The sequence below is a fragment of the Trichosurus vulpecula genome, chromosome 4, assembly GCF_011100635.1.
Source record: "Trichosurus vulpecula isolate mTriVul1 chromosome 4, mTriVul1.pri, whole genome shotgun sequence".
In the NCBI taxonomy this organism is placed as follows: domain Eukaryota; kingdom Metazoa; phylum Chordata; class Mammalia; order Diprotodontia; family Phalangeridae; genus Trichosurus; species Trichosurus vulpecula.
In genome coordinates, this window is record NC_050576.1 from 32,885,677 (window position 1) to 32,896,079 (window position 10,403).

Consider the following 10,403-nt stretch of genomic DNA (forward strand, 5'->3'; position numbering starts at 1 on the left):
ATAGATTTTTGAGCAGGAAGAAGCCTCAAATGCACAACAAAACTTGTTAGCACACACAATAAAGGAATGCTAAACCAGACTATCAGCTGAAAATGACCTCAGAAAACCTGGAGTCCAGCACTTTCCTTTGGCCAGTGGGGAGGGGAAGGCCCAGAGCACAGGATTGGGACGCATGCATTTTGCCTCTCAGGCCAACAACTGCCCCTTCTCCTCTTGTCCCCACCCCCACCCCCACCAGCTGCTCTCCCTCTACCACAGACCTGAGCAGGGTCTGGGGGATGTTGGTCTTGACAAACGGCACTGCTCCTTGGCTCTTCAGGACCTTCACTATGGTGGCATCTTCCTCAGCAGGCTTCCCCAGGAAATAGGCCATGCCACAGGTGGAATCATGGCCCTAGAGAGTAGGGGGGAGAAGAAACCTCAATGATCTAGCTGACCCTGCCCTCAGGAGACCCAGGGGCTTCTCCAGGCTCCCTCCCGAACTCTTCTGGACCCTGTAGTTCATGCAAATGATACGTAAATGTTCATGACAATATACACCTGGAGCCCTCAGTCCTTTTCCTCCAGATGGCTTCAAAGGGCAGGCCCCTCCCTTCACACACTCATACACACACACTCACACGTACACTGTCACACACCCTCTGATTCACACACATTCACACACACACACTCATACACTCACACATATACTCATATACACACACACATTCACCTTTTCATGCACCCACATGGCCCATCCTTCCTCTATTCGTTCACCAGCCTCTTAGGAAGCAGCTCCTTGTGCAAAACCTCGGTGATGCTCCTCACTCACCCTCGATCCCTCTCCTCTGACCACAGGGACTCACCTTGTAATCATAGGGGTCTTTGAGGCTCACAGGGACCCCATAGAGGAGGCCCCGCTTCTCCTTGGGCTGTTTTTTCAACTCCTGCAATTGAGCCTCACAATCCTCCAAATAGTCTGTCAGGCAATTCAGCTCATAGTGTACCTTCAGGGCCTGAGTTCAGAGGGTAGAAGGGGCAGCCGTGAAGTAGGGGGACAACTAAGAGGTGGCCTTCCTTCAAGGAGCCTTCCTCAGCTGTTCTTCAGGAGGCCACACCCAAGACACAGAGATAACTCCCCACTCCTCAGCAGTACTCCAAGATTTAGCCTGAGGTTATGGACCTGTCCCCCTACATTTGGGATCTGACTATCTGGTCATCCAGTGGGAGGGTAGCATTGTGGAGGTGGATGAAATGATTCACACTTGATCTCATAGCCCCGAAGGCCCCTCACCTTTTCCATGTAAATGCAGAGGACACTCTCTGGGCTCAGGGAGCCCTGGCGTAACTGATGGGCCAACTGTCTGAGGGACAGGGAGAGGACATACTCTGGGTCCACTTTAGGTGCCTGCAGAGAGAGAGAGAGAGAGAGAGAGAGAGAGAGAGAGAGAGAGAGAGGAAAAGAGAAAAGCAGAGAAAGAGAGACATCATTTGATGTGAGCAGAGATTGGGTAGAGATCAAGTCAAATTAATCAAATTCAATTAGCACATGAATAAAAATCCGCAGACAAAAAATATATCAAGGGACTGACTAGCCATTGATTCTAGTCCTTAATACCATGTACAATAGGCTCAGCTGATGCAATCCCCATCTGCATTTTGGAATATGTGAAGACTAACTATGTGATAAAGAGTCAGGTAGCTGATTGGCTGTGTGTCAGAGGTGAGGTGCATTCGAAGGCACTCACTTACCAAAGTCAAGAGGTGAGAGGGTCTCCTTTCCCGCTGGTTCCCTCCCTCAAGTGAGGAAGCAATGATTAAGCCCTCGGTGGGATAAGAGACCTCAAGTCTTTAACTCTCCCCTCTCCTCCTCCCAGGGCAAGCCCAGGATCACAAGGTTCTATTGTTTCTGTCTGTTTTGACCATTTTTACCCTGCTTTAAGGCGAAGGAGAGTGGATATGGTTATGCCCTTGTGAACGTCAAAAGGTCGTGAGAGAAAGCCACCAGGAGCCTGGAAGTCCATGCCTGAATTTCCCAGAAGCCAGATGGTGAAGAGAGGAAACCAGAGCAACCTATTTGACTCTGCCCATGTAGCAGAGATGCAGATTCCTCCCTGACACATTTGGAAGAAAGCTTGGTGGGACAAATGCTATGGAGGAACACTATTGTCTGAGACCACTCTTCCTAGGACCTAATGTGGTATAGGAGAGAGTGTGCCACAAGGTGTTGGGGAAAAATATTTGTAACTTCTGTTTTTGCTGCATCTTTGAAGTAAATATCCATTTTGAAAAGTTAATTGATCTTTTTTGTGGTGGTCAAGAATTGGAAATTAAGGGGATGCCCATTAATTGGGGAGTGGTTGAACAAGTTGTGGTATATGAATGTAATAGAATACTATTGTGCTATAAGAAATGATGAGCAGGCGGACTTCAGAAAAACCTGGAAAGATTTATATGAATTGATGCAGAGTGAAATGAGAAGAACCAGGAGAACAATGTACACAGTAACAGCCACATTGAGCAATGGACTAACTTTGATAGACTTGGCTCTTCTCAGCAATGCAAGGATCTAAGACAACTCTAAAAGACTCATGATGGAACATGCCATCCACATCCAGAGAAAGAACTATGGAGTCTGAATGCAGAGCGAAGCAGACTTTTTTCTCTCTCTTCTTGTTGATGATGTTGTTTCTTCTTTCTTGTGGTTCCTCCCATTGGTTCTAAATCTTCTCTACAACATGACTAATGTGAAAATGTTTAATATGAATGTATATGTATAGCCTATATCAGATTGCACGCCATCTTGGGGAGGGGGTGGGAAGGGAGGGGAGAAAATTTAGAATTCAAATTTTATGGAAGTGAATGTTGAAAACTAAAAATATACAAATAATTTTTTTTGGCAGTAAATTGGGGTTAAGTGACTTGCCCAAAGTCACACAGCTAGTACGTGTCAAGTGTCGGAGGTCAGATTTGAACTCAGGTCCTCCTGACTCCAGGGCCAGTGCTCTACTCACTGTGCCACCTAGCTGCCCCCACAAATAAATTTTTAATAAAGAAAAGTTAATTAATGCTAATTGGTTGAAGAGAATGGGAGTGTTAATTGGAGTTACTTCCAAGGTTAAATAGAATTGGGATGTTAATCACTGATGATAATAGTGGTAAGAACACACTAGAATGGAGGCTTTAGCTACTAGCATTAGAAAAAAGTCGCTCCGATTTTCAGGGGACCAATGTCCCCCCCGGCTCACCACCCTGCTAGCACTTTGGCTGCCTCCCCCCCATTTTATTGATCCTGTCCGTAACTATAGGTTCCTGATTACTCTCTTATATCTCCAACCTTATTCATTCTCATGTTAATTCTGTCCCTGTCTTAGTGGCCCAAACCTCAGGTGCTCTGAATCAAGTCATTCCTTTTCAAATATTTGAAATGTTCCATAAAAGAAGTGGGAGATGTGATACTTGAGTAGCCAGCTATTGCTAGAAAAACCCTGCCCCCAGCCCCTAACTGCAAACCCCAGTCTGCATAAAAAAACAGACTGAGTTCCTGCCGTTTGGCGAGTGTCCTGGGCCCCTAAGACATTTCCAAGGAATGTAAGCTAATTACCAGGAAGCCTAAGGATGTTCCTTTGTCTAACTGAGTGGGCTGAGAGACAACTCTATCTCTCGTCTCAACAAAGCCAGCTGGAGCATCCCTCAGTCTGCCTAGGGCCTTGAAGGATGAAAGCCTCAGCCCCAGATATTCTTTTGTATTATGTGACTGTTCCTAGCTCTTATCTCATGAGTCATGTTGTGGGATGTATGGCAAACTGGACACAGAGATTCTGGGTTGTAATTCAGTTGACACTTAGCTGTCTGATATGTTGTATCTACAATCTATTAAGGAGTTTCCTTTGATCATGGTCATAAAAGGTACAGGCGTGTGGAGTCTGCAAAATGACATTTCAAGAGATAATTAAGCACTGAATCCTGTATTCTCTATAAAAACTACCCTCTCCCTTTAAACGTGGTCATTTGATTTGGGATAATTTCCCCGAATGACCGCCGGCTAATAAACTTCTCCACTCAAAACTTAAAAAAAAAAAAAGAAAAAAGTCACTCCTAACCCCTTAGGGGTACCCCTAGAACTCTGAGGGAGCAGTGAAGCTGTTTTTGCTTTGGTTGAGTCCAGAGTCTCCCTTGCATAGATAGATAGATAGATAGAACTTCCTATTTCTTAAATAAACATTTTATTAATGAAAGGAACATAAAAAAGACATTCATGTGAGAAACACATGAAGAGACCCTTAGCACCTAATAACTTCTAAGCCTGACTAATCCCAACTCTAAACACAGACAGTTCTGAGAGAATTGCAATGAGAGCAAACACTCAAAGAGAAAAATGCCAATTGTAGAGATGTCTAGAGGGCATTATTTTCGAGCAGGTGATTTTAATATGGCAGTTTTCAAGGCTTTGCAGGTGATTTCTGGGAACCTGTGTCAAAGAAATGCTTTGGGACTATTGTAGAATAAAAATTTGTGTCCTAACTGACAGAAATATAGATTTAGAGTTTCTCAACCTAAGTTAGAGATGAGTCAGTACACATAAGGAGGCCCTGACTTGAGGCATTAGCAGCCAGATGAGAATCAAGATCAGAAGACCAGGAGTCAGTAACCAAGAAAGCTGAGGGCCAAAAACAGATCTGAGAAGCTCATGAGAGAAGCTGTTTATAGAGGTTCAGAAATCAGAAGAAAGAAAACAGAACACAGAAGCTGCTAGAAATTGAGGTCAGCTAACTAAAGGTTCTGCCATTAATGTGGTGAGATGATCTGATCGGAGGAAATTTTTGTTGTTTGAACAAGTTAACTGGAAGAAAACAGAATCCTCTACTATGGGTGAAAAACCATCTGGGAGAAATGCTGCCTTGCTCTCTAGCTGGTGAGAGAAGAAACCCTTCAAAGCCTTGCCTACATAGCTCTTTTTTTATTTAAAAAATTTATTTAGTATTTTATTTTTCCCAAATTACATGTAAAAAGAATTTTTAACATTCATTTTTAAAACTTTGAGTTCCAAATTCTCTCCCTTTCTCATTGAGAAGGCAAGCAATTCGGTATACGTTATACACGTTGTGAATACCATTTTATATCATTTTGGTAATTTCAGTAAGACTCAGGGCCTGAAGTAATTAACCAGAAGAAAAGCCTGATCCTAACAGTCTCTTTGTTCTCCGAGTAAGCTCAGAGATGCCTCTTCTTGTGTCAATGCACTCAGATAGAGCATTCTTTTCTCCATCCACGGCCATTAAGGGTGAGAAACTTGACCCCAGACACTATCTTAAATTATGTGACTTTTCCTTATCTCAGTATTTTATGGGCATATACTATGTTGTGGAATGTTAATGGCAAATTAAACACAGAGATCCTGGGTTGTAATTCAATTGATACTTTGTCAACTATCTGACTTATTGTATTTACAATCTATTCCATTAAGGAAAATCCTTGTCTTGTATAATAATTAACATACATGGGGGTCATAAAGTGATGTAATGCAGGCTGCTGTGTTGGGAACAAAAAATGTATTTAAGCTTCCTCATTTCTTTGTTCGGGGAGTCAGACTTAGTCTGGCCCCCCATGCATGTATGTATCCACTAAGTTTAAAGGGAATGAATAAATAAATGTATAAGTAATATGAATTTTTCTATCACCTAACCTGTTGTTTTCTTCAACAAACTTTCAGGTTTAACAATGTGTAGTCATGTAAAACATTTCCATAACAGTTGTGTTGTAAAAGAAAACATAGACCAAAAAAAAACCCTCAAGAAAAATAAAGTAAAAAAAGTATACTTCAATCTGTATTCAGACATCATCTCTTCTTTCTCTGGGGATGGATAGCGTTTTTCATCCTAAGTCCTTCAGAGTTGTCTTGGATCGTTGCCTCGCTGAGAACAGCTAAGTCATTCACAGCTGATCATTTACAATATTGCTGTTACTTTGTACACAGTACATTTCACTTTGCATCAGCTCACTACATAGCTCTTAACTTCCTTCTATGGCTCAAGGTGGGAAATCCCCTCAAAGCTTCAAGCAAAAACTCATCTGCTTTGCATATTCCAGTATTAAGGAAAACAAATTCGGTGTTGCCTCAGCGCCTAGCCAAGAGAGAACACCCTAGGTAACCCTGAAGATTCTAGGCTTAGCACTGCTGATTTGTTAAAATAATTTAACATTACTTCAGTGATTCAAGAGTAGCATAGAAGTAGCTTCATTCAGTGGGAGAGCAAAGAGACTCAGAAGAGAAGTGGTCTAACCTAGCAGAAAGAGACAGTTCCTGCCCTCAAAGGGTTTACATTCTAAAAGGAAGCTGAATACTGGGGAGGTGGGGGTGAGGGAGAAGGTATCCAAATAGGGGAATCATAGAGAAATTCTGGGAAGTTAGGAGTGGCACCTGAAGAAGCACGGAGACTCAGCTGGCTTGGGTGTTTCTTTAAAATAAAGGTTCTGGAAGGAACTATCCATTTAGAGGAAAGGGCCTCAGGGAAGAGTACAGGCGATTACTTCCAGTGAGAGAAATGCAGGGCTGGACTGAACTTCCAGGATAAGGAAGCTTCTGTGACATGGTACAAAAGCCCAGAGTCCAGAGTGGAACCTGAGGAGGAGTGAAGGTATGGCTGGCCTGGATATTTTCCTTAAAATGGCAGCTCTAGAAGGAACTAATCAATATGTGGATCATTTAATACCATTTTATATCATTTTTGTAATTTCAATAAGACCCAGAGCCTGAATTAATGATCAACTGGAAGAAGAGCCTGGACCTGAGCTTCTTTGTTCTCTGAAGTTTGCTCAGAGAATACCAGCTGACCTAAGAATATTCTTTCCCCTGTTAACCATTAAAGGATGAGACTCTAATCCCGAGAAACTACCTCACTTAATATTTTATGGGCATATACTATGTTATGGAATGTTAGTGGCAAATTAAACACAGAAACGCTGGGTTGTAGTTTTTTTTTTTTAATAGTAAACAAAGTTTAATATGGTCTCATGCGCCCTGAGGGAGGTGGTGCCCAATTTGAAGGAGTGATTGCTATATTCAAATAATTTTCTATTTGGAACTTCTGAGACTGTAGGGTGATAGAGTCATCCGTCCCCTTTCTGCCAGACATAGTACTGCCAATCTCTTTCACTCAATAACCGGGTCTTTTAAGATCCGTAAAAACAATAGCACAATTGAAGTGTGTACCCTTCTTTCAATCTTCTGGGTAGACCTCTTTCACTAAGCTAGTCAATTCTTTCAAGGTTGCATCCATTCAAGTGTAGATCTGCAGCTTGCTCAAAGGTACATTTCCTCAGGAGAACTCTTCCACTTGGTGGTGTCGGCCATTATTAGTGGTGAAGACCTGCAGGAGCAGCGGGCATGTCTTCTCCTAGGCAATGGGCTTCTCGGGTTCCTTCTTAATTTCGTCCTGAGTGACACGGGACTCCACTGCCATCTTCTTCCTTCGGCCTCCTAGACGCTCACTGGCTGGGTTGTAGTTTTAACTGATGCTTGTCAACACTCTTATCTTATTGTATTTACAACCCATTCCATTAAGGAAAATCCTTGTCTTGTATCATGGTTAAACATACATGGGGATCATAAAAGTGAGATAATGCAGACATGCTGAGTCAGTTAAAGAAAAATCTATATAAGCTTTCTCATCTCTTTGTTTGGGAGTCAGATTTTGGTCTGACTCCATACATGTATTCTGTCTGCTATGCTTAAGGAATAAATGAATAAGTATTATGAATTTTCTTATCACCCAGTATGTTTGCCTCCTTTAACCAAACTTTCAGGGTTGACAAATATAATAGGAAGGGACAACAGGGGCAGAGAGGACTTCCAATGTGAGAAATCTGGGGGTGGAATAAAATTCCAGGGTGAGAAATTAATGGTGTCATTGTGACCCATTTGAACAAAAGAGAAGCATGCTGGTGGAGCACAGGTTAGGAGCAATAGGTATGAGTATGTGGCTCCTCCCACACCAGAGTTACCAGTTACTTAGGACCCTGAAAGTGAACTCTAGATGTGTTGTAGCTATACCCTGTTCTGGGACCTGCTAGAATGAGAAGAGGATAGAGTGAGTAAATGAGCCAGCAAGAGAGAGTAGAGAGGTATAGAATATATTTTGTCCATTATATATGTGTGTCTATATATATATACACACATATATATGTGACATCTAGCAATGTCATAATTTGGACAACAAATATTCTTCATCCGCTTGTTTTTTCCTGTGTGGATGGTTAAGCCAAACTCTTGGGTGGTAACAAATATCTTCCAGGAGATTCTACCATGTTTGATGCAATCAACACACCACTATCTTCGAATATGAGCATCTGGAGGACCTCACAATCTATAGAGACTTACAATCTGTGCCGGATGTCCTCCATCATGATGGCCAACACCTTTGGTGAGCAGATATCTCCCTGTTGTATGCCTCCCCTGATGTTTATGATCAGAGGCTACTTTGTTGTTTTGTCTTTCAAGGAGTCTTGAATGACATTCATGTATGGATAGGAGACACCTTTCTGCAGGAGAGGCTTTAAGATTGCATTTTCTTCTGCTGACTTAAATTCTCTTTCATAATCAATAGACTACACTGAGAGCTTGTATTTGCTAGATCTCTCTGTCAATTGAGTGATGGTAAAGAATGTTTTCTGGGATATCACTAATGAGAACCTGCCTGTCCCTGCCTATCTGCTACTAGTACCCTCATTGAGGAGGCCCCCAGTGGTTCATTGCTTAGAAGACTCATCCACTTACATGTACTCACATAAGCAAATGCAAAATAGACACACAAGTCATTTCAGTGGGGAGGTGGAAGGGAAACAGCAACAACCGGGGTAATTAAGGAAGGATTCGTGTAGGGTGTAGCACTTGAACTGAGCATTAAAGAGAACTAGAAATTCCAAAGGGTGGAAATGAGAAGAAAGAACATTCCAGGCTTAGGGGAAGGAAGGAGCTAGTCTGTTAATGTGCACAGGCACAGAGATGGAGGAATAAAAGGAAGGAAGGAAGGGATGAGAGTAAATCAATAAATGAAGGAAGAAATGGAAAGACCATCGAATTTGGAATAACAGGTACTGGGTTCAAATGTGAGTTCTACTCCTTACTACCCCTTGAGTAATGATAATAATAGTTATAGACATTTGTGTAGTGCTTTAAAAGTTTGCAAAGTATTGAACCTCATAGTGAGGTGACCAGTGAGTTACATATTTTCTATAAGTATTATTTTCTCAGCTCTACACATGAAGAAATTGATGCTCATAGAGGAAAAATTACTTGCTATGAATACATCACTACTATGTATCAGAGACAGGGTCTGAACCCTTGTTTCTCGACTCCAAATCCAATAGTCTATCCCTCTATCCCCTCTGGATCTCAATCTTCTAAACTATAAAATTAGGAGGTTGGACCTGGTGATCTCTAAGGTCCTTCCAGATCTAAATATACAATCCTACAAATTAATACGAGTGAATAAATAAATTATTTGTGAATGAGAAGGAGGAAGAGAAGATGGAAATGATTATAAGGTTTAAACCCGTTAATGACTGATAAAACCTAATTGGACAAATGGATAACTCCAAAGGGAGACTTTTCTACTCCCAAAATACACAAAGGTCAACTACAAATTTATGTTACACAACCTCGACTAGGTCCTTACTGCTTCTAGACAATCCTACTATACATCCCTTATCAACTCCCTCTCCCCCATCCTAAAAAAAACAACCCTCACTTGATCCTTCCTCTCCTGTTAACTTGTTAACTTTGTCCTGTATCTCTATCTTTGCGACTAAACTTCTTAAAAGCCCATCTACAATAGGTGTCTCCACTTTCTCTTTCCTTTCATCCTCTTCTAAATCTCAGTTTCTTGACCTTATCATTCCACCGAAGTCCCCCTCTCCAAAATTACCCAAGATATCTCAGTTGCCAAATCCAAGTGGCCTTTTCTCAATCCTCATTCTCCTTGACGCTCTGCAATCTCTGACACTGTTGATCACTCCCTCCTCCCCATACTATCTTCTCTCTCGGTTTTTGGGTCACTGCTCTTTCTTCATTCTCCTCCTACCTCTCCAACCACTCCTCCTTTTCTGGATCCTCATCCGGATCATGGCTTCTAACTGTAAGTGTACCATAGGGTTCTGTCCTGTACCCTCGTCTCTTCTCCCTTTATATATTGGATGTCCAGAGGACATCTTAAACTCTACATGTTCAAAAGTTAACATATTATTTTCACTTAGTGATCTCATTAGCTCCCATTGGTTTAATTGCCGTCTCAATGCTGACGATTCTCAAATCTGTGTATCCTTCCCCAATCTTTCTGCTGACCTCAGTCTTCCATCTCCAACTTCCTTTTAATCAGGATCCTCAAAATGGATGTCCAGTAGATATTTTAAACTCAACATATTCA

The 10,403-nt window shown here is 41.9% G+C and overlaps 1 protein-coding gene and 1 pseudogene across 1 annotated transcript in view; both read right to left on the reverse strand.

Moving 5' to 3' along the window:
- Window positions 1-10,403, reverse strand: part of LOC118846683 (vitamin D3 hydroxylase-associated protein-like) — a 78,379-nt gene that overhangs the window by 12,839 nt on the left and 55,137 nt on the right. Inside the window, exons 6-8 of the mRNA XM_036755453.1 lie at window positions 1,274-1,387; window positions 846-995; window positions 261-394 (exon numbers count right to left, since the gene is read on the reverse strand). Of these exons, the coding sequence (XP_036611348.1) occupies window positions 261-394; window positions 846-995; window positions 1,274-1,387 (398 nt within the window). The remainder of the gene's footprint in view (window positions 1-260; window positions 395-845; window positions 996-1,273; window positions 1,388-10,403) is intronic.
- On the reverse strand, window positions 6,973-8,385 carry LOC118845901 (annotated as a pseudogene).